This window comes from Heterodontus francisci, chromosome 19 (assembly GCF_036365525.1).
Source record: "Heterodontus francisci isolate sHetFra1 chromosome 19, sHetFra1.hap1, whole genome shotgun sequence".
Lineage (NCBI taxonomy): Eukaryota > Metazoa > Chordata > Chondrichthyes > Heterodontiformes > Heterodontidae > Heterodontus > Heterodontus francisci.
This window is the reverse complement of record NC_090389.1, coordinates 60,797,055-60,821,411: the sequence shown is the minus strand read 5'-3', so window position 1 is coordinate 60,821,411 and position 24,357 is coordinate 60,797,055. Positions and strand designations below refer to the sequence as shown.

Genomic DNA, 24,357 nt, shown 5'->3' with positions numbered 1-24,357 from the left:
AACTGTCAAGCTGAGAGGGGTATAGGATTCGGGGCCATCACTGGATTCCCCAGGTGTAGGGAGTCATTCACTGCACACATGTGGCCACCAAGGCGTCCACTGACCAGGCTGCTACCTTCATTAACCGGAAGGGCTTCCACTCGCTCAATGTGTTCTGTGACCACTGCAAACTGATCTTGCAGGTATGTGTATGATTCCCGGGAAGCAGCCACGACACCTTCATACTAAGGCAGTCCCAGGTGCCAGAGCTTTTCCGCGCCCTTGCGCACCTTCAGGGATGGATCCTTGGAGACAAGGGCCACCCACTGAGAACATGGCGACTGATGCCTGTGAGGAACCTACGCACGGATACAGAGCAGAGGTACAACACTTGCCAAGGTTCAACCCGAGCAAACCATTGAGCAGGCCATTGCTCTCCTGAAGATGAGATTCAGGTGCCTAGATTGAGCCAGTGGAGCCCTTCAGTGAGCCCCAGTGAGAGTCTCGCGTATTGTGGTGGTTTGCTGTGCACTGCATAACCTGGCACCATAGAAGCGGAAGTATTGACCAGTGAGGATATCGTGGATCGAGATGTCTCCTCTGACGCAGATGTGCAGGAGGATGCTGCCCTGGTATCGTCAGATGAAGTCCCCAGACACAGCAGGAAAGGCTCCATGAGGGAGGCAAGAGACACTGTTATACATTCATGTTTCTTTTGGACCTTGCCACCTTTTGGAACCACAACAATGAAGCCTTAGCTTTAAGCAACCCTGTTGTTGCCTCCTTCCTTCTGTACTATAGTGGCAAGGCAGAGCTTTGAGCACTCGGGGCTTGGTCCCTCACTTCCAGCCCCATGGGAGGAAGTGTTTAAATGAATTTCCCAAAGGGCATCAACAACAGAAAGGAGACGTAGTGAGTGAACATCATTTGTCTATCCTGCATCACATCAAACGCACTACTATCCATCTCTATTGCATCTTCACACGTGATCCCCTAAGTGCCTCTCGGTGCTCTTCTTAAATCTTTTCCAAGTGCTCCTTTGTGGTGCTCCCCCTGTGCTGTCAGCTGAAGTGGAGGCAGGCTGCTGACCTTGCTGCCTCTGGCTTGCGATGACCTTGGCGGCCGTCCTCTGGCCGCCTGAGGCCTGGAGGGCCCCGGCACACTGCGGGCCTCCTGCAAAGGTACAGGGACAACCTCAGTTGTCGGGGATGATGGAGGTGCTGATGTCGCTGGCAGAGGGGCTTTGGAACTGTTGTCCACACCAGGAGCATCTTGAGAGGAGCCTTCAGATATGGGAGGCAGCCACTCCTCCCCCTTAATAAGACACACTTGTACCTCCCTGCTGACCTGAGAGGGATGTGGACCTGGTGGAGACTCCAGGTGCCTGGTCTTGCTCTCGCTTTGCCACCAACTGCTGGAGCACATGGACTAAGCGAATGGAGTGCAGGTCTGCGTGTATCTCTGGCAGCCACTGATCCGTCTGCTGGATGTGGCTCTCCATGAGAGTCAATCTCTCAATGGAGGAACAGAGATGCACAATCAGCAGAGACAGTGCAGCACCCAATGCCTGGATGGACTTCTTTGGCGTCCGCTCTGTGTACACAGAGCCTCTGGCATCTCTGCCAGATGTTACGTGACCTCTCTCTGCAGCTGCAGCATTTCCCGTGTTGCTGCCAACAACAGAGGCCTGTCATCAGCCTGGGGCTCAGCAAAGGCCTAGCCGCCCACAGTTCTCCGACTGCCAGTGGCCTCGGCTGTCACGGCCTAAGTCAGCTGCCCAGGTGTGACTGTGCTGTGCTCACCAGGTTGTGTGCCCGAATATAAACAAGTGGATACCTACTGATGCGCGAGCATCTGCGCTAGTGGAGGGTACAGGGGAATGATATGACGGTGCACCCTCCGAGGCTCCCTTCTCTTCCTCAGAGGTGACGGAGTATCTCCCAGCCTCTTCAGTTCCTCTCTCTTGTCATTCACCTTCACCTCCATGAGAAAATATAGTCATTGAAGGGTTAGGTCTGCCTATCATAACATTCCAACCACCCCAACTGTGCAGCTTCATTGATTTAGTGTTGATCACGTGCACGTTAGTATCAGATATACCTTTGTGCCCCAGAAGATGCTCACTCACTCTCTTGGGTAGGAACCCCTGCCTCACCATCAGCTACGGCTCGGCCGCCTTGTTGACCTGCCAGTTCCAATGGCCTCCTCCTCCACTGGGGTGAGGACACAGAGATAAAGCACTCCATTGCGTGTCTTGGTCCGCTCCTTCCGATTGTGGGCTGTCTTCTCCTGTAGACATAAAGATGAACAAAGTTAGCTTCCCAGCGGGAAAAGCCCCAGACCTCTGATGGTGATAGTCCAGCAGGCCATGATGGGGACACACATATACCTCCCGTATGTGGGCCCTCTCGAGGGACTGTATTTTTTCATTCTTTCATGGAATGTGGGTGTCGCCGGCAATGCAACCATTTGCTGCCCATGCCTAATTACCCTCAACAACTGAAATGCTTTCTAAGCCATTTCAGAGAGCAGTAAAGAGGGCAGTTAATTGCTGTGGGTCTGGAGTCACATATAGGCTAGACCAGGTAAAGACAGCAGGGTGTTCCTTCCCTAAAGGACATGAGCGAACCAGATGGATATTTACAACAATTAATGATGGTTTCATGGCACCACTACTGAGGCTAGTTATCAATTCCAGATTTTTAATGAATTAATTGAATTTATTAATTAAATTTAAATTCCACCAGCTGCCGTGGTGGGATTTTAATCTGTGTCACGATGGCATTAGCCTGGACCTCTGGCTTATTAGCCCAGTGACATTATCACTGTGCCACTGTCTCCCTGGTGTAGGGTTTAGCAATGACTGACATGTGTCCCTCACTGAGATGCAGCCCAGCTTCAGGCATCATGTCCTAATACCCTTCCCCAATGAATGTGACTGGATGGCCACTCCCTTAAACACAACTGTTCCCTCTCGCTGAGCCACATGCAGTGCCCAAAGGGTCCAAAATGGAGTTCTCACCTTAGCAGCCGGATTAAGTCATTGGCCCACTTACTGCACTGGATCCATGTTCTGGTGGTGACCCCATGGCTGCTGACCTCCGCAATCTCTGTCCAGGCTTGCTTGGTCATCCGGGCAGGTCTTCTCCTCCTATCCCTGGGGAAGAGGACCTCCCGCCTTGCCCATGCAGTGTGGAGGAGAACCTGCAGGGAGACTTTGCTAAACCGTTTGGTCATCCAGGGTCTTCCTTCAGCCATGGCCAGTGCAGGTTTGCGATTAGCACTTTGTCTATTATTGCAGCACAGGCAGAAGACAAAGTCTATGAAGGCAGCAGACAAGGTCCAGATGCAACAAAGGGTACTCAAGAAGTCTGTTTTTCCATCCAGGCAGGAGTGAATGCAGGGCTGGCGGCCTTTAAATATGCTGCCTGCCAGCAGCTGTCATTGCATGAGATGACGGCACCATCGACGTCCCCTTTCCCAACTCAGGCCCTTGATTCCACGGGCCCCATGTCTCCCCATCCTTAGTTGGCCAGTTGCCACATAATCACGGTCGGTTGGCCGCATTTTACTCATGTGACGATGGCACCCCCTTCCAGTGCCGCCACCTTGAGCCACACCGTCAATTTAAAATTCAGCCCGAAACTACAGGCTATATTTACAATATACAATACATGTCAAACATACTCTGGTGCATACAGCCCAAGGGGTTTTACACAGATTCAAACCCCTCGGTGTATTATGGTGGGAGGGTGTCAGACTGTGGCCTTTTCCCGTTCAGTCTTTGCGGTTGCTGCCCCAAGCTTTAGTGCGTCCCTCAGCGCATAGTCCTGGAGCTTGGAGTGTGCCAGTCTGCAATACTCGGTCGTGGATAACTCTTTGCACTGGGAGACCAGCAAGTCTCGGTCAGACCAAAGAGCGTCTTTCACTGAGTTGATGATCCTCCAGCAGCAGCTGATGCTCGTCTAGGTGTGTGCCTCTGGGTACAGCCTGTAGAACACAGAGTCCTTTGTTGCAGAGCTGCTTGGGATGAACCTCAACAAAAACTACTGCATCTCTTTCCAGATCTTCTTTGCAAAGGCACATTCCAGAAGGAGGTAGACGATGGTTTCTTCCTCACAGCAGTGACCTCGAGGACAGCATACAGTGGCACTGAGACTCTGGGTCTGCATGAAGGATTTGACAGGGAGGGCCCTTCCCACCACCAGACAAGAAACGTCTTGGTGCTTGTTTGAAAGTGCTGGCAATGAGGCATTCTGTAAAAAGATTTTGACAGTCTGCTCTGGGAACCATCCGATAGGGTCCACCATCTCCCTTTCTCACAGGGCCTCAAGGACCTTACGTGGGAACACTGTCTGATGGACTTGTGATCGAAGGTTTTCTCCTGCACAAACGCTTCCACAAGGGACGGTTGGAGTGTTCCATGGCAATGTGACCAAAACCATCCTCCAGACCTCATGAGGTCATTAAACCTTTTTAGGCACTGAATCCAGGTCCTGGGCACCACATTCATGCTGCTCACCTCCTCTACTACTTGCTGCCACGCCTGCTTGCTGAGGCTGGCTGGCCTTCTCGTCCCATCGTTAGGGAAGAGGAATTCTCTTCACATTCAACATGACATCCAAGGACTAGTCTGAGAACCGAGAGGCAGCCTTCCCATATTTTGTCTCCATTCTGCACCAGTTTCTGGTTTTCCACTTGTATCTTGAATTCTTTACTCAGTGCTGCCATTGTGAGCCCAGCCGGGGTCCCTCCAAATAGAGATCCTTCATTGCTTGTTTAGGCACATCATCCCGCCCGCCCTCACTGATTGGTCAGGGAACCCAGAGGTGGGATAATAATGCTGTGGCTCAGTGAAAGAGCCATGGCAAAGCCCACTAATTAATCAAGCGGGTTCCCGACCTGGAAATGGTTCCGCCATTTGGCAGGGGCTAAGTTGATAAAATTCCACCCGTAGTATCTGTTTTGATACTACGGCATAGCCTAGTTTTACTGTTAATCCTGCTATTCATAGACATAACATGCATTCATTTACATCAAAAGCAGTCACATGACTAACATCAGTCACCAACAGACAGCGATGAATAAAAGCTACATTCATTCAAGCTAGTGAGAAATACAAAAATATCTTTTCATAAAATTGATGTACTTACCACATAAAGCAATTTTAAGTCAATCTCACAAATCTCAGGTTCAGATGGTCAAACCAAATTGTGAAGGTTTGTAATGTTTAATTGAATCTTTAATGTACTTCCTTGCAACAAATTGGCGCAGGCTCAATGGCTTCTTTCTGTGCTGTGATTTGTATGACTTCATGAAACTCATAGCCTTCAATTACTGAAGGGAGTTTTGAAGATAAGGTCATCACACTATCACTATTTGCAAATCAAAGTTATGATATTAAGCTAGCTTTAAAAACAAATGCAGGTTAATACAAACAAGAAATATTAACAAAGGTAACTGAATCTACCCCATGATCAAGAAGTGTCTGCTGAAAGCATCATCATCCACAAAAAGGTTCTCAGACTAATGTTTATATAACTGGGTGATCAGCAGCTAAAAGAGAAAGCTGAGTTAACCTTCTTGTATAGCTTCTTTTCAAAATGAAAGTTGCCCTTTTGTACATTTATTTCAGATTTACAGCATTTGGTTTTCTTTTTACTTCAGATATTTGTAGAACTTGGGAAAAGTATTTTAATTCAGTGATATTATTTTATATTAGTCAGTATGAAGTGTTGTTCCATAGTCTTTAGAATTTTTTACTACCGTATTTGTCAGCCCAGAAGATGCATTTATTTTCTGGAAAAAAGTCATCTAAAATTGCCATGCATTTTATGGTCCAAAGATTACCCCATTGCACAGATCACTAGCACGTGTTTCGGAGTTATGCACAGGATTAGTTGTAGTTTTTTTTTGTAAAATCTGGTGCAAACCCAAAGGGTACAAATCAAAAACAGTTTTCTTACACCGTAGGATTCAAACTGGAATTGGTAAGGTATGCTAAAAAGAATGGAAATAGAGTGGCTGAAAGACAGTTTGGTCCTCCTCCAACTGTGAATAAGATACAGGAATGGAAGAAGCAAGAGGAAGAACTAGTGAAATCAAAAAATTGCGGGCACATTTTAAAAAACCATCTACAAACATTCACTCCCTCCACCACCAACGGACAGTGGTAGCAGTGTGTACCATCTACAAGATGCACTGCAGCAACACACCAAGGCTCCTTAGACAGCACCTTCCAAAGCTGCGACCTCTACCAACTAGAAGGACAAGGGCAGCAAATGCATGGGAACACCACCACCTGCCAGTTCCCCTCCAAGTCACACACCATCCTGACTTGGAACTATATCGCCATTCCTTCACTGTCGCTGGGTCAAAATCCTGGAACTCCCTTCCTAACATCACTGTGGGTGTACCTACCTCCCGTGGACTGCAACAGTTCAAGAAGGCAGCTCACCACCACCTTCTCAAGGGCAATTAAGGATGGGCAATAAATGCTGGCCTAGCCAGCGATGCCCACATCCCATGAATGAAAAAAAATTTTTTTTAACTTGGATATATTACTCTCGGTCTCTTTGTCTAAGTCATTAATATAGATTGTAAATAGCTGAGGCCCCAGCACTGATCCTTGCAGCACTCCACTAGTTACAGCCTGCCAACTTGAATTGCCCAGTTTATCCCTACTCTCTGCTCCCCGTCCATTAACCAATCCTCCATCCATGCTAATATATTACCCCCAACTCCATGAGCCCTTATCTTGCATATTAACCTTTTATGTGGCATCTTATCAAATGCCTTTTGAAAATCGAAGTATATTGCTTCTACTGGTTTCCCCTTTATCTACCCTACCAGTTACATCCTCAAAAAACTATAATACATTTGTCAAGCATAATTGCCCTTTCGTGAAAGCATGTTGACTCTGTCTGATCAGACTATGATTTTCTAAGTGCATTGTTAAAACTTCCTTAATAATAGATTCCAGTATTTTCCCAAAAGACTGATGTAAAGCTAACTGGCCTGTAGTTCCGTTTCCTCCCTTCCTCCTTTCTTGAATAGTGGTGTTACATTTGCTAACTTTCAATCTGCTTGGACCGTTCTAGAATTTAGGGAATTTTGGAAAATCACAACCAGTGCATACACTATCTCTGCAGCTACCTCTTTTTAGAGCCCTAGGATGTAGGCCATCAGGTCCTGGGGATTTGGTGGCTTTTAGTCCCTTAAGTTACTACAACTTTCCCAATCTTCATAGTTAATACTGTTCTTTGCGACATTATAAGCCTCTTTTTTTAATCTAATACTATCCTTGACCTCCCTAGTAAGCCATGGATGGATCTTTCTTGCTGAGTTTATGTTTTTAGTGGGACATATTTTTGTTAAACATTTTAAATTATTTATTCAAATGTTTTGCACTAGTTATTTACTGTCATACTTTTTAGTCTATTTACCCAATCAACTTTAGCCATCTCTCCCCTTATACCTATGTAATTGACTTTGTTTAAGTTTGAGATTCTTGTTTTGGACTGTAGGACTCAAACTTGATATGGAATTCACTTTTTCCCAGAGGATCTTTTATTGAGATTACTAATTAACCATAGCTCATTACACAATTCTAGATCTAAAATTGCTTTGTCCCCAGTTGGTTCGACAATGTATTATTTCAGGAAACTGCTGTGAAATCATTCCACAAACACACCTTCCAGACTGCCTTTGCCAATTTGATTTGTCCAGTGTATATGATGATTAAAATCCCCCACAATTACAACATTGCCTTTGTAGCAAGTTCCAATTATCTCTTGCTCAATGCTCCGTCAACAGTATAACTATTGCTGGGGATCTATAAGCTACTCACACCAGCATTTTCTGACCCTTGTTATTCCTAATCTCCACCCATATTGATTCTACATCCTGGGTTTCTAAGCCATGATCCTTCCTATCGTCCTTATGTCTTCCTTCTTATCAGGACTACTCCTCCTCCTCCTTTTCCATTCTGCCTGACTTCTTGAACTGCTGCAATGAGCGGGCTAGTGGCAGGAGGGCATAAAATTGAGTTGGTGGGGGGGGGGGGGGTGCATTTCCAACCCCCTCCCACCCCCGCTGCAATTTTACGTAGGGTGGCAGCAGCAAGAAACGGCCCGCCTGCCCCTGGCCAATCAAGGCCCTTAAGTTTTTTTTAAATTCATTCATGGGATGTGGGCATCGCTGGCTAGGCCAGCATTTATTGCCCATCCCTAATTGCCCTTGAGAAGGTGGTGGTGAGCTGCCTTATTGAACCGCTGCAGTCCATTTGGGATAGGTATCCCCACAGTGCTGTTAGGAAGGGAGTTCCAGGATTTTGACCCAGCGACAGTGAAGGAACGGCGATATAGTTCCAAGTCAGGCTGGTGTGTGACTTGGGGGGGAACTTGCAGGTCGTGGTGTTCCCATGCATTTGCTGCCCTTGTCCTTCTAGTTCAGAGAGGTCGCAGGTTTGGAAGGTGCTGTCAAAGGAGCCTTGGTGCATTGCTGCAGTGCATCTTGTAGATGGTACACACTGCTGCCACTGTGCGTTGGTGGTGGAGGGAGTGAATGTTTGTAGATGGGGTGCCAATCAAGCGGGCTGCTTTGTCCTGAATGGTGTCGAGCTTCTTGAGTGTTGTTGGAGCTGCACCCATCCAGGCAAGTGGAGAGTATTCCATCACACTCCTGACTTGTGCCTTGTAGATGGTGGACAGGCTTTGGGGAGTCAGGAGGTGGGTTACTCGCATCAGGATTCCTAGCCTCTGATCTGCTTTTGCAGCCATGGTATTTATATGATTACTCCAGTTCAGTTTCTGGTCAATGGTAGTCCCTAGGATGTTGATAGTGGGGGATTCAGCGATGGTAATGCTGTTGAATGTCAAGGGGAGATGGTTAGATTCTCTCTTGTTGGAGATAGTCATTGCCTGGCACTTGTGTGGCGCGAATGTTACTTGCCACTTATCAGCCCAAGCCTGGATATTGTCCAGGTCTTGCTGCATTTCTAATCGGAGTGCTTCAGTATCTGAGGAGTCACGAATGGTGCTGAACATTGTGCAATCATCAGCGAACATCCCCACTTCTGACCTTATGATTTAAGGAAGGTCATTGATGAAGAAGCTGAAGATGGTTGGGCCTAGGACACTACCCTGAGGAACTCCTGCAATGATGTCCTCGAGCTCAGATGATTGACCTCCAACAACCACAACCATCTTCCTTTCTACTAGGTATGACTCCAGCCAGCAGATGGTTTTCCACGATTCCCATTGACATCAGTTTTGCTAGGGCTCCTTGATGCCATACTCTTGTCAAATGATGCCTTGATGTCAAGGGCAGTCACTCTCACCTCACCTCTTGAGTTCAGCTCTTTTGTCCATGTTTGAACCAAGGCTGTAATGAGGTCAGGAGCTGAGTGGCCCTGGCGGAACCCAAATTGTGTGTCACTGAGCAGGTTATTGCTAAGCAAGTGCCACTTGATGGTACTCTTGATGACACCTTACATCACTTTACTGATGATTGAGAGTAGGCTGATGGGGCGATAATTGGCTGGGTTGGACTTGTCCTGCTTTTTGTGTACAGGACATACCTGGGCAATTTTCCACATTGCAGGTTCGATGCCAGTGTTGTATCTGTACTGGAACAGCTTGGCTAGGGGCGCGGCAAGTTCTGGAGCACAGGTCTTCAGTACTATTGCCAGAATATTGTCAGGGCCCATAGCTTTTGCAATCGTTTCTTGATATCACGCGGAGTGAATCAAATTGGCTGAAGTCTGGCATCTGTGATGCTGGGGACTTCAGGAGGAGGCTGAGATGGATCAACTCGGCACTTCTGGCTGAAGATTGTTGCAAATGCTTCAGCCTTATCTTTCACACTGATGTGCTGGGCTCCCCCATCATTGAGGATGGGGATATTTGTGGAGCCACCTCCTCCAGTTTGTTGTTTAATTGTCCACCACCATTCACAGCTGGATGTGGCAGGACTGCAGAGCTTAGATCTGATCCGTTGGTTATGGGATCGCTTAGCTCTATCGCATGCTGCTTATGCAGTTTGGCACGCAGATAGTCCTGTGCTTTAGCTTCACCAGGTTGACACCTCATTTTGAGGTATGCCTCGTGCTGCACTCTTCATTGAACCAGGGTTGGTCCCCTGGCTTGATGGTAATGGTAGAGTGGGGGATATGCCGGGCCATGAAGTTACAGATTGTGGTTGAGTACAATTCTGCTGCTGATGGCCCACAGTGCCTCATGGATGCCCAGTTTTGCATTGCTAGATCTGTTCGAAATCTATCCCATTTATCACGGTGGTAGTGCCACACAACACGATGGAGGGTATCCTCAATGTGAAGGCGGGACTTCATCTCCACAAGGACTGTGCGGTGGTCACTCCTACCAATACCATCATGGACAGATGCACCTGCGGCCGGCAGATTGGTGAGGACGAGGTCAAGTATGCCAATTAACTGCCACTTAAAGACCTCCTCCCGCGGGGCGGGTATTTTACCCTTGGTGGGCAGATGGCAAAGGCTCCAAGTACACCCCCAGGTAAAAGCTGGTGGCCTTTTTGCAGGCTAGTGGGACCGGGGGGGGGGGGGGGGGGCAGGAGGTGAGGCACTCCTGATTGGGCACCCTGTGTCCCATGGATGGCTGCCTATGAAGCCCCAACCGCACAACACTCTCCCCCCACCCACATCCCAAGCCCCCACAACCGACGCCCCTTGCCTCGCCAGGGCCCAAACGATTGTCCCCAGCGATGCCCCAAAAGCTTACCTTCATTCAGAGGCCGTCCTTCACCTTGCTTGCGATGACTGGGTGTAGTCCCAGTAGTGGCCACCGTTCCCGGTGGTGCTGCTGGGACTAAGAGCTGCCGGCCTGCTAATTGGGTGGTCTTCCTGCCTCAAGGAGGTGGATGTCCCACCCAAGGCCAATTACGGGCCTGGAAACAAAAAATCCCGGCGTAGCTCCCCAGGCCTGGCTTTTCAGCCCATGTGCGGGGCCTCCTGCCCAACATCTCCTTACATGGCTCATTGTCATATTTTGTTTTCTCATGGGCCTTTTAAGCACCTTGGGACATTTTAATATGCTAAAGGCGCTAAATAATATAAGTTGTGGTTGTTGAGATCATCATTGCTTGGCTCTAATGTGGCATATATGTTACTGCATGTGTCAAGCCTGGATGTCGTCCGAGCCCTGCTGTTAGCTGGCATAGGTTTCTCCATTGTCAATAGTGTTCTGGATGGAGCTAAATGCTGCAGTCACTGAACGGCCACATTCCTGACTTACTGACAAAGAGTAGGTAATTAATGAAGCAGCTGAAGGTGGTTGGGCCAAAGATTCTGCCCTGGTGCACATTCCACAGGAACACCCTGGGTCTGCGATGAATAGTTTTTGACAACTATGACTATGTTTCTATGTGTCAGGGATAAATCTAGCTATTAGACAGTTTTTTTCCATTTACCTCATTGGCATCATAGGTGATCGAATTTTGCCTTGATGATGAGAGCAGCTACTCTCATCTCTGCTACTGCATTCAGCTCTTACATTCATGACTGGATCAGGCTGTGATGAGGTCTGGAGCCAAGTAGCTCTGACAGAGCCCAAACTGATCATCAGTGAGGTTATTGGTGAGCATGCAACACTTGATGGTACCGATCACTTCTTCCATCATTTGGTGATGGCTGAGGCTATTCGGGACATAAGGGTATTGTGTGTGTGAAGGTGGAGGACATTGGCATGGTTCTTAATGAATACTCATGAAAGTAAAAACCCATGGGATTCAAGGCAAAGTGGCAAGTTGGATCCAAAATTGGCTCAGAGGCAAAAAGCAAAGGGTAATAGTCGTTGGGTGTTTTTGTGACTGGAAAGCTGTTTCCAGTGGGGTTCCGCAGGGCTCAATACTAGGTTCTTTGCTTTTTGTGGTATATATCAATGATTTGTACTTGAATTTAGGGGGTATGATTAAGAAGTTTTCAGATGATACAAAAATTGGCCTTGTGGTTGATAATGAGGAGAAGTGTGAAGTAATGCATTTGGGAAGGCTAACAAGGCAAGGGAATACACAGTAAATGGTTGGATACTGAGATGTGTAATTCTGTATGAGGAACAGAGGGACCTTGGAATGCCAGTTCACAGATCGCTGAAGGTGGCTGGACAGGTAAATAAGGTGGTCAAGAAGGCATAGGGTATACTTGTATTCTATGCCTCAGCTAATAAAGGCAAGAGCTGGGAGGTTATGCTGGAACTGTATAAAACACTGGTTAGGCCATGGCTGGCGTACCACGTGCAGTTCTGGTCATCACATTACAGGAAAGATATGATTGCACTAGAGAGGGTACAGAGAAGATTTACGACGATGTTACCTGGTCTGGAGAATTTTAGTTATGAGGAAAGATTGGATAGGCAAGGGTTGTTTTATTTGAAACAAAGGAAGCTGAGGGGAGACCTAATGGAAGTGTATAAAATTATGAGGGCTCTAGAGTGGATAGGAAGGTCCTAATCCTCTTAGTTGAGGGGTCCATAACCAGGAGGCATAGATTTAGGGTAAGAGATAGGAGATTTAGAGGAGATTCAAGGGAAACATTTTTCACCCAGACGGTGGTGGGGATCTGGAACTCACTGCCTGAAGGGGTGGTAGAGGCAGAAACTCTCATAACATTCAGAAAGTACTTGGATATGCACTTAAAGTGCCGCAACCTACAAGGCTACAGCCCAGGAGCTAGGAAGTATGTTTACGCTGGATGGCTACCTGATGGCCGGCACGGACACAATGGGCCAAATGCCCTCTCTTCCACACTGTAAATTTCTATGATAAAGAAAACAGGCTGTGCAGAGCAACTAAATTTTAAAGGGAACACTGGTCATAACCAATGCACAGAAAAAAGCAGAACCCCAGAAAATTAAGGTAAGTGTATGGATAAATATTTAGATATCCCTTTGTGTGTTTAGTATCTTTGGTGGTATGAACAGGATAAGCAACTGTGCATCTCCATCAGATTGAAGAATCATTCATGAGCAGCACCAAGTCTGAACCAGGAAGTGTCAGTTAGGCTATTTAATTCAATGTTATGTCAGGTACAGAAATCAAAATTTTTAAAAAGGAAAAAAAATTGTTAGAGAGTGCGAGAGATGAGACAGAAAGAGTAACAAAAAGTATATTTTAAAAATACTCCACCAATAATCAAAGTATGAAAGGATGAGTGTCCATACGAACATATGAATTAGGAGGAGTAGCCCACTTGGCCCCTCGAGCCTGCTCCACCATTCAATAAGATCTGAATGTAACCTCGACTCCACTTTCCCACCTACCCCGATAACCTTTCACCCCCTTGCTTATCAAGAATCTATCTAACTCTGCCTTTAAAATATTTAAAGACTCTGGTTCCACTGCCTTGAGGAAGAGAGTTTCGAAGACTCCCTCAGAGAAAAAAATTCCCCATACGAAATTTCTCAGGTTCAGGATTTTTAATCATTAATTCTGAAAGGTCCAGTATCATCTGTCATCTTGACTAAGGGAGGCACAGGTGCCATTCAGACATACTCATGCCTTCTTCCCCCACAGCTCTCTCTTGCTACCCTACTTTCCTCTCCCTTCCTCCCTCTCACCCCTGTCCGCTACTGTCTTGCCCCCTCCACTGCTTGCTCTCCATGTCTTTCTTGTGCCCCATCCTCTCCAATTCCCTTCCCTCTTTCACACTCCTACTTTATTCCTCCCTCCTCTTCCACTTGTATTTTTGCCATTCATTCATTTTCCACTTAGGTCTCACTCTTGCCTCCTGTCCTCCACTTTGGTCTCACTCTTGCCCTACTCTCGTCTAGATCTGTCATACTAGCATTCACTTCTCGCTGGAATTAAAATCATCTTTGAGAAGGTTTAGAGCATTCAATTTTTAAAAATATCTTAAAATGGTTCAAATTAGTCAAGTATTATGAAAGTGCTTCTGTTTTTGTTAAAAATATTTTTTTGAGAATTCAGAGTCAAACTGAAGAAATGTTGGGCCAGTTTTTTTCCAACAGGCTCATCAAGAGAACACTGAAAGGACTTGTTTGACAAGAGTTACTGGTTGTCACATGACAAGTTAAAAATAGAACAGAAACCCTGGTAACTGGGGAAGATGCGTGCAGAGAAGTGACAGGTCAGAAGGTGGACTTTGTGTTTCTGGCTTCACTTTTGAATTGTCTGGAGCTTGGAATGAACTGTTTAAAAGGGGTTGGAGTTTTTTTAAAAAACTGAAGGACAGAACCCCAGTTCAGCCCCCCCTATTCCATCTTTATAAAAAGCCTGCACGAAAAGAGAGAGAACTTCAAAAGGAGAGAACAGAATTCCCAAGGGAGGAGAGAAGACCACAGCTCAGCACAGCTTTCCAGCATCTCTCTAAAAGACCCTAAGTCCACTGTGTCAACTCATCTCCTGTCTTTGAAGAAAAGCCTGCTGAATTAATTCACAACGCCACCTGAAAAGAACTGTTCGAAAAGATCCCAGTAACCAGTCTAGGTGTACTCGGAGGCCTGACTGTATGCCAGTTTTGGAGCACAACATATCTCATCTGCTGTTTTCTTCAAGAATGAGCAAGTATTCAGCCCAAGTGTTTTTTCTGGCTGTAACAGAGCTCTAACCAAAAATCTCTTTTATTTTTATGGTTAACCAGTGTATGTTTGTGTGTGTATGGGGCGGGGGGGGGGGGGGGGGGGTGGCGGAGGGGAAATTGGGTAAAAAGGGAACTTTGAAAAAGGGAACATCTGTGTGTTTATGCTTTACTTCATTACTGGTTAAGACTAGTTTTATAATAAACTGATAATTTTGTTGTTCATTAAAGAAACCTGGTTAGTGTGTTTTATTCTGGGAAAACTAGAGTGTATGATAGACCATATCGGTAAGTGGGAAAATTTAAATATATGTTGTGACCTGTGGAGAAGTGGAACTAGAAAAAAACTCTCCCGCCTCAGTCATAACACACGGTATCCCAGCATGCTTTGCTTTAACATTTATATAGCTCCCTAGTGCATGTAAGAGTAAAGATAGTTTGGAAACTAGGCAGATAGTGATAAGCAACCAGAGTAAGAGATGGTCCATAGTGAGATAAGGTTACAGTTGCTGAGACACCACATACCACAGTGAGATAGTACAAGGTAGTCACAATTATACAAAGCTTGTAGAACAGAAAAGATGACCAAAAGATTAGAAGCAGGGTAAACATCTAAAATGCCCGGTCTCAGCAATAACCTATACGGTCATGTGTAGATGCACCCAAGGTGGCCTAATGATATAATACGATATTTTTCTCAAAGGTCAGAGCGTTCTTGGGGTGGGCAGGAAGCATACAGCTACATGGATGGCCTGATGAGCTGAACCTGCTCGCTTCACGCAAGTGAACTGGGTTGTGTTGTTCTCTTGGGCATTGCAGTAGCTGAAAGCCCACAGCTGCGCAGGCAACCTAGGGAACCGAAAGTGATCACTCAGGCCTGGGAACCAGGCTGCATTATATGCATGCTATTTTGTCATTAAATGTACTATAGAATGGTTATATTAAAAACCTAATCTTATTAATCAATGTAAATAAAGTTTGCTTAAAAACTACTTGGATGAGAATCTGAAGCAGAACTATTGTCACTGGATGGACAATCCTTTGTTCCAACCGTCACCACAGGGAAATCCACTAACACAACTCATTATTTTTCTCTCGTCACCTCTTGTTTGGTTGAGTTCCATCGAAAACATGACTTACCTTTCAGTTTCAAGTTCTGATGATGAATGTACACTGAAATATGTATGGTCATCTTCTGCTTTTATTTCATTAAAAAATCAAGTTGGAGGCAAGCATTCCAAATTAAATCTGGGGTCCAATCAGAAGTTTACCTGTCAGAATATTTTCTAGGGATTCACAACATTATATTGGCAACTGATCAGAAATTATATTTTAGTCTGATTTCTTCAGTTTCTTATTCATTTATTCGGCTGTTATTTATAAAAAGTTCTGCCAATTAAAACATAAACGTGGTGGTTCAATCCATTACACAAAATCTTTTGCAAATTTTTCACACTTCAGTATTTGGTTTGTCACTTAGACAGGTAAATGCTTATTTCAATCAATCATGAATTTTTACCCTTTATACATGTTAGTCTGAAGCATGATACTTATAGATGTGCCATAATAGACAGATGCGAAGTGCAAGCATTTAAAGAAATTATAGATAGCTCAGTAACAGTTTAATGGATAGCTGTTTCAACCTGGATAATTTCTGATAAACAGCTATTGTGACATATCGTTATGAGTCTCCTAGAAATGATGTGAAGCTTTGAACTTCTATGCCTCATTTACTAATCATCTTTCAACTATTTGATGAATTGTTTCAAATTAGTGACTTCCAAAAATAATGTTAGGAAGTAGGCAAGTTCTCATTTATTTTTAACACATAATTCAAACAGAAGAATAAAAATCTCCAGACTCAATGTCTTGTTTGTAATCACATTTATTGACATAGCCAATAGGATTACCTTTACACAGATACAATCCTGGTACAATAAACCTTTTTTCAGGTTTTACATGTTTGCATGTCCAATATTTCACAAAGTTTATGAAGCCTTTAATTCCACACTTCCTTAAAACCTTCAATTTAATTTTTAAAAAATCTGTGTAAAGGTCTCTCGGCTGGCACACATGCATATGACATTATGTTGAAGCCAACCTGCCACTAAATGATAATGCACATAAAAAAGTAATACAGTACTGTGACAATTGCTTCAAATAAATACCCACATGAAGTACATATTTTAGAATGTAACTGAGCATATGATCAATACTGTAAAAAAAAAAGATAAGAATCACACCATTCTTCCAGCGAACAGAAAATATCTTCCATAATAATGCGAAAATTCATCATTTAAATTGCACTTAATTTATAGTTACTACTAAATTTGACCCAATTTGTCAGAATATGGCCTCAACAAACATCACCAATCTATTGGCATGGTTTGTTGATGCAGCATCTATTTTCTGTTTGCTGAACTTACACAATGATTACATAGCTGGTAAGGAAAATTAATGTCTTAATGTTTTCACATCTGCCAACAATACCAGTTACTTGCGACCATCACCAAACAAAGCTAAGATAATCTGATACAGTCCTCTGTACTGCAACCACAAATGTGTTAATACAATTTAATGTGTCTGTTAGGAGTCCAAAGTCATTAGATTTGGTTCCCAAAATAAGTATCCCCTGAATTTGCATGAATCTGCATTTCAGAAGTATCATCGACAAAAAGAATTTCATACAATTTATTTGTAAAATTAAGACTACAGTGGAAATTCTGTGCAAAAGGGGGGGGTTCTCAGTTGCACTTATTGCTTTATGCTTTCTTTTTGAAATTTGAATATTTTTTGTTCGCAAAAATGTAATTGTAGGAACAAGCACTCTTCCTTGAAATTATCAAAGGCACTACTGGCAGCATTAACAAAAACAAGGCATGGAAACAGAACACCCCACACAAACAATCTTATAGATTTTTCTTCTAGGTGTACCAAGTTTTGGCACAATAAACAAAACGAGAAATAAAGAAACAATTCCAATTTGGAATTTATTTGGCGCCTTTGTAGAAAATTCTGTTCAATCAATGATACTTGATTTTTTTTTTAAAACCCAGAAATCCTGGAATTTGTTGGTAATACTACTTTTCAAGTGCCTATTACCATTACCAGAACAAAGTCAAGTTTTTTCCTTGTTACATTGAACTATTCCTAAGAATAATATACAAGAAAACCCCAGAATTGCATCACCCTGGATTTTATAACGTGGCAGTTAACATATGTAAAACAAAACAAATTCTAATGGAGAAAATGCTGAAGCACAAATGCCGGTAGTGTAAAAATGTAATCTGAACACAGGTTAAAAATATAATTGACTCTTCTGCAGCATGCTGATGCAGAAATCTATCACACCAATAAAGACACTACCGGCAGGAGTTATATCCACCAACTGCAGCATTTTCTACCTTTCTAATTCAAAAAAATATATCAAAAGTGCACAGGTATAACATTTGATTAAAAACACAGAATAATTGCAAAACATATATGAATACCATAACACGATCTCAAAATTGTGTAATATTCTATCATAAAGCATAATGTTAATCAAATCATTGAAGATTTCTTCAACACTTGTGAGTTTCTCTTCCTGCAGCAGCAATTTTAATAATGCTATTTTGTTCCTATTTGCAACTTGCAGTGCAAAACAAACACATGGCAGCAAATGAACTGCCTCTATTATTAATGTGGTTCAATAGCATTTTCTTCACTATTAGTTCATTTTGTGCAACAGACTACACTAGCAATTTTTAAATAAACTGCACTCTCGGCTGGAAAGTCCTTCTCCAGGGACTATGTTATCGCTGAAAAAGGGAAAATAAAAAAAAAATTAGCCAAAACCCTTATTAAAAATAACCACTTGCACAAGGAGAAATTCACGAAGAATGCATAGAATAAGGTTTTGCTAGTTAAATTAGTCTGTTAATGCAGACAGTGGACTGGTAGTGATCAGAGAAGGTGGCCATTTTGGATTATTTCCAAATATAAAGCATACAGTAAGGTTTAATATGATGTGTGCCATTTGTAGGAAGCTAACCTCACAAGTATTGAGTGACCCGATGTTGGTCATGCAAAGAGATAACAATTTACCACTAGAGTTGGTTTACAAAGCCATTAGATTATAGAGGCATGCAGCTTATTATATGCAGACTGCTATAAGGAGTAGCAAATACAGCCAGAAGCCAAAGGACAGACAGCCTGCTAACAGAGGTAGGCAATAATATATTGATTTCACATGCTGTCTTAACAGCTGTTAGATACTAGGTATATAGATACATATTACAAAATTTTCAGCAAACTTGGGACACATTGCCTTATCATAAAATCAGCTTAGACTTTTAAGATACAATTTGAATATCTGCCCAAGCTACTTTACAAAATTTATTTTCAAAGTATCAAATTTGGTGATTGTTTACTTTTGTTACTACTGTTGGGAAGTCACTGCATCATTAAAAGGTTTCCTGAAACTTTGGAAGGAAATATGATCTGCTTCAAACAGAGCAAAAATGGTTTGTGTCACATTTCTAAATGCTAGGTTCATTCAAACCATTGGCATTTATTAATAACCCACAATGCAATTAAGATAATTATCAGTAGATCAAAGGCCTTCGAAAGATTGTGCAGCATAGAAAACTAAAGCAGGATTAAAATTAACAGCAATCCTTTGTATAGACAATTTCAGCAATGGCAAACTTCCAGTTCATTGTCAGGAGTCACTCCAAAATTAAAAAGGATAAGTCTTGCTGCGTCATTTTTTTTTGTAAGAATATTACCATTCAATCCTGCTGTAAAGTAATTTTAAAGCTCATAGGCAGGAGAGTACTTAGCATCAATGCACTGAAAGAAGCCAAAAGGACAAAACTAGTCCTGTTATTTTGACTATGAAGTCATATCCTAAGCCACCAGCCCCAGAAAGAGAAAAATAGAAAATCAATGCACATTTACAGAATAAACTACATTGCATTTAATGGAAATACTCTGTAGCATGGCAACAAGCATTTAGTTTAAATGACGTTACTATGGAGCTCAGTTTCTGGAAATGTTATGCATTTCTCAGTGCCTCCACAAAACAGTGAGTAATAAATATACTTCAATATGTTTGAATGAGGCCTAGAACAGTTATAAATGACAGACTTTGATGTGCTCATGCCGAGTCCAGTATAGAATCAATCTTGACCCTACACATTTCATTTATAGGCATGTAACTGGAATTGAAATAAATGTGAAATCTCTGGTTGTTTTTGTGGTAGACTTTCTTTTTAAAGTGGGAAAATAATAAAGTTTCTTTAAAGAAAAAATAATGAGATGAAATATTTAAGTTTATATACCAAGGAATTTACCAAGTCATAATATTAATGTACTTTATGATCTTTTCTGGGACCAGAAGGCAAGCAATGTATTTTTTGTTCATCAAAAAAATCTCCTGACTACTTATAGGCAATGTGGTATGTGGAAAAACAAAGCTACTGGCTGTCAATGAGCAATGAGGATTAAGAATATTTTCCTACATTACTTCAAGCAGGGCTTGCACCCAGACAAAGCAAATTTAAGTGACAGACAAGACATATGCTTGATAACAGGCAGTTCGTTATCAAACTTGGTGCACCCTCAGTCCATTATGTGTGTTTTACTTTGTGCTTATTTGAATGAAGAGCACTGAAAGGCTTTATATTTTGCTGAATATGTGTTACTGCCGTATCGCAGATACTGCTTTTGCTGAATTCAATGTATCTAATCATACAAAACAAAAATTAACACATTCACTTCAAGTTTCGAAATTGCTAGTATTTAATGTTAGGACTTCCTCCTCGTCCTATATTGTCACACATGATGGAGAGTTCCACATTGTGCTATATAAATAACTATTAGTTTTAGAAGACATTTTGAAATTAATGGCTTGTAAGCACGAGTGGCTTGAACTAACACTGAAGCATTGCAGTGTGTTCTTCAATACTGGTATATACAGAAACAAAATGTCAACTGAGTCTCTTGCTTGGGGATATAATCTTCACTCACTAATGTACTTAAAATAGTTTCAAGAATAACATTAGTAAATTGAAAATTCCAAGATCCTTTACATTCTGGAAGCAATTACAAATGTTCTCACAAAACATTTATAAACTGCACCTCATCTTCAGCATAATTTTGGTAAAAAAATTAGAGTTTGAATTGGGATGGGATTAATTTGCATAAATCAATACTGTAAACATGTGCAACATTGTTAAATGCAACCCAAGTCTGGAAGGTGAAGTGCAAACTAAAGCTGGGTGGAAAAAAAGCACATTTGTGCTATACAGACTTTAGACAGTGGTGCAGGCTGACAGGATGAACTGACACCTCAGAGATACCACACTACCCATATAATGTATGGGTATTACAATTAAAGCCCTATAGTACAAGATATTTATGCCACACTAATCCAGTTACTTCATCGCCATACATTAAGTAAGGTTAACAATTCAATACAGATGAACTCACTGCAATGCTAAGAAAACAGGGCATTAATGTTGCACTGCAGACCAAAAGCATTACATCTACTTACTATCCAACTCCTTGTGAACCCCCTACATATCACGATCAATCACAGTAGATTTTGTACTTCTCACTGCAATACATCTGGTTATTGACAACTACTCCCTCTTGCCTGACAACACAAGAGCGCACATGACTTACACTGGGATTATTAGCTCTGGGTTTGGTCCACGATTTGGTTCGGCCACGCCTGGACTGTTCATGATCAAATTCCAAGTCCTCCAGCCGCTGAGTCAGTGCCAGTTTCTGCTGAATGGCCATGCGGAGAAGAGAGTTCAGTGTCTTCTTCTCATCCTCAGCAGCAGCAAGTTGACGCTGCATTTCGTCAAGCTGATTTACATATTCATCGCACCTGAAATACAAAATTAACTGCTAATTTGCAAAAAAAACTTTATGAAAATATTTAACTAGTGTAATTTGGCTAGTTAGCTTCATTGATATTCTAGTTTGATTTGAACTAAGACACACTGAAGTCCTGATGAATGATAAACACTATATAATGCAATAAACTTCAAAGATGAGAAAATAATTGAAACTTGATATAATTAGGACCAATTTATTTTTTAATTGGTTGAATATCAGAACCATATATAGCATTGGATGTAGTTAAGATTGTAAAACATAAATAGACCTGCAAATGGTGGCACAGTCTATTTCAATATTTATGCTATACATTTTACTAATATTGTCAAAAACAATGAGATAGAGCAACATGGCTTTCTTTTTACATAAAGTATTCCAGAAGCAAGCACAAGTATATGAGACAGGTATAAGTTTGAACAGGGAACAAAGTAATAATGGACCAAGTTATATATTTATTTGCTTATGACAATGTTTGCAATGATTATCAATGGTGTAAACAAGTGGAGATGTGGAGATCTCCACACATCTTGAAAACTGGCTGCATTTAACTAAGCATCAACATCCACACCAAAATACATAGGAGACAAAAGACCAAATGCACTGACTAAATGTTGAGATGTTGAACAGTTATGGCGCAGTACCAGGAATAAAACAGCAAAACACGCAGTTCCAGTTCAGAGAGTCACCTGCTGCTGCCATCTTACACCAGGCAACTGCAAACCCCACAGCTGAACAATGGGAGGGGAAAGTGTGAAGTTTACTTTCAATGCTGATAATCTATTTGTTCTATATTTGCTTTTTTCAAAATTAGAAATTTGATCAGTCATTGAAGACTTCAGTAATTTTATTGGAATACTTTCAGGTTTTTTGTTTTGCGCTGAACTTTACAATTAAATTATATTTGGTAGATTCGATGTGCAGGTGAGCTGACCATCACTATAGAGAAGAGCTAAAGACAAAGGTTCTTTTCTTCTTGCATAATCTTCAGGAGTTGCAGCTCAATAATTCCAGTCAAATTCAGATGAAGACAATGTAGAAAATAACATTTGAGAGTTGAATTTACACTTAATTTTAAAAACACAACTCCTTCCAAAGGCTCAAACATAAATCACCTCTGAGCCACACAGATAGGAAGGTCCTAGGTTTGATCCCTGGTTTATGTTGAGTCCACTGATCTCATCTGGAGTGGCTCAGAGATGGTATAACTGGCATCAGTGCCCCTGGGTTAGGGAGGGTAAATCATCAAGGGTCATTGCTCATTAAATAATGATTTCTGCTGCAAATATATTCACTCTGCATCTAGATAGATGCAAGATTGGACTCACTGTGAAGCTAGGCCCACACTTGGGCAAGTTTCTCGAGCTGACTGCTGCTGTGGAACTATACCCCAGGATGAGTCAGCTCTTCTATGAAAGGAAGGAATAAAATTGGAGGAAAAGTTAGCAATTCCTAAAAATGCATTTTCTCTTTCAGCCATTTTATGAATATCAGAAATTTTCATTGACAGTTGCTTGTCCATCATTTGACCAAATTTGTAGGGGAAAATTGAACTACTTTTCTGTGACTAATTAAACATTGGTCACATTGATTGATTTATTGGAAGAAAAAGTACTCTGTTGACACACAAATATTTGTGCAAATGTATTATTTGAGGTGACCCCAGAAAAGGAAGACGACAGACTGGAGAAATAAGATGACTACTTTAACAATCACGAAGGCATAATGGTGACTGTAAGCATATGAATTCCAAAATTAAACAGCAGAGGGTGCTAGAATATAAACTTCCACAACTCCTACACTGCTACAATATGAAAAGCCAACATGCAGTCACTGTCAATTGCAACAGAAGTCTCAACAGCATACACCTATTCATGTCCTACCTGTTGAATCTTTGTAGAGTTTAATAATCTGAAGCATAATAATAAATTATGGATGATTAGAGAAGAAAATCTCACCATGGAATCAAAGATTTCAGCAAATAAGGTGGTCCTTCAGACCACTTTACCAGTGCTAGCTTCACACTGGAGCTATCTATTCTAAATGCTTTTTCCTGTGCCCTTTAATATTTTCCTGTCAGTGTTTATCAAATTCCTCCTCAAATGCTGTAATCAACTCAACACATGTTCAAATCATTCTGTATTTTAAGAACTTATGCATAAAAAAAAAATCGATGCTCCTCTTTACATTTTTGGTACTTTTCCAATATTTATGCTTCGACTGTTACTGTTGCATCAACCAATGGATATAATCTTCCATCAGTTAACCTATTCAAATCCTTTCAACACTGAAGTGTCTGAACACTTCTATTGGTTTCTCCCTTAACCTTCAATGCTCTGATTTATGGACAGCATTCGAGTGTGGGGTGAACATGGTTGCTGCCAAAGATGGAGCACAATAAGTGGGAATATAAAGGAATCCAAGACAGAAGAGCAGAGGGTACGGGTGGGAATGCAGGGCTTGGAGATGTTGCAGGGTGTTAGAAACTAATATAATCAGCTTGAAATAGGTAAAGAAATAGGTTAGTGCTGCAAGTTTCATTTTACTAGAAATTGTTTGGATTTCGTTTATCAGGAGATAAAGCTAATGGAATGATTATTCTTAGGTAATGGTAATCATCCCAAGAAGGGGCCATAGCTGGGTAGATGCGTAAATAGATGACCATACTACAAAGCTGCACTGGACTTTTCAGTTAACCTTGCTTAACTAAGATGCTTCCTGGAACATAAAAGTTAATTGGTATGTAGGAATAGAATGGGAGTTATTTTAGTGAATCACTACGGTTAAACAGTCTGATAAGAAATAAGAACAGCTGGACTTAATGGCCATTATGAACAGCTCGTTTACAGGCCTTACAGACAGCCTTGGCCATAAATAACTGACAAAAAGTAGATACGAATAATGGAACTTCTGCAAGT

At 42.3% G+C, this 24,357-nt stretch overlaps 1 protein-coding gene across 2 annotated transcripts in view; it reads right to left on the bottom strand.

The window, feature by feature from the left end:
- Positions 1–16,418: 16,418 nt before the first annotated feature.
- zgc:171572 (protein bicaudal D homolog 2) overlaps positions 16,419–24,357 on the bottom strand; it is a 104,221-nt gene continuing 96,282 nt past the window's right edge. The window contains exons 7-8 of one of the 2 annotated variants that reach the window (XM_068051734.1): positions 21,221–21,431; positions 16,419–18,351 (exon numbers count right to left, since the gene is read on the bottom strand). In XM_068051734.1, the coding sequence (XP_067907835.1) occupies positions 18,346–18,351; positions 21,221–21,431 (217 nt within the window). In that variant the 3' untranslated portion in view covers positions 16,419–18,345. Of the gene's footprint in view, positions 21,432–24,357 lie in introns of both variants that reach the window. The other variant, XM_068051733.1, reaches the window with a different exon arrangement.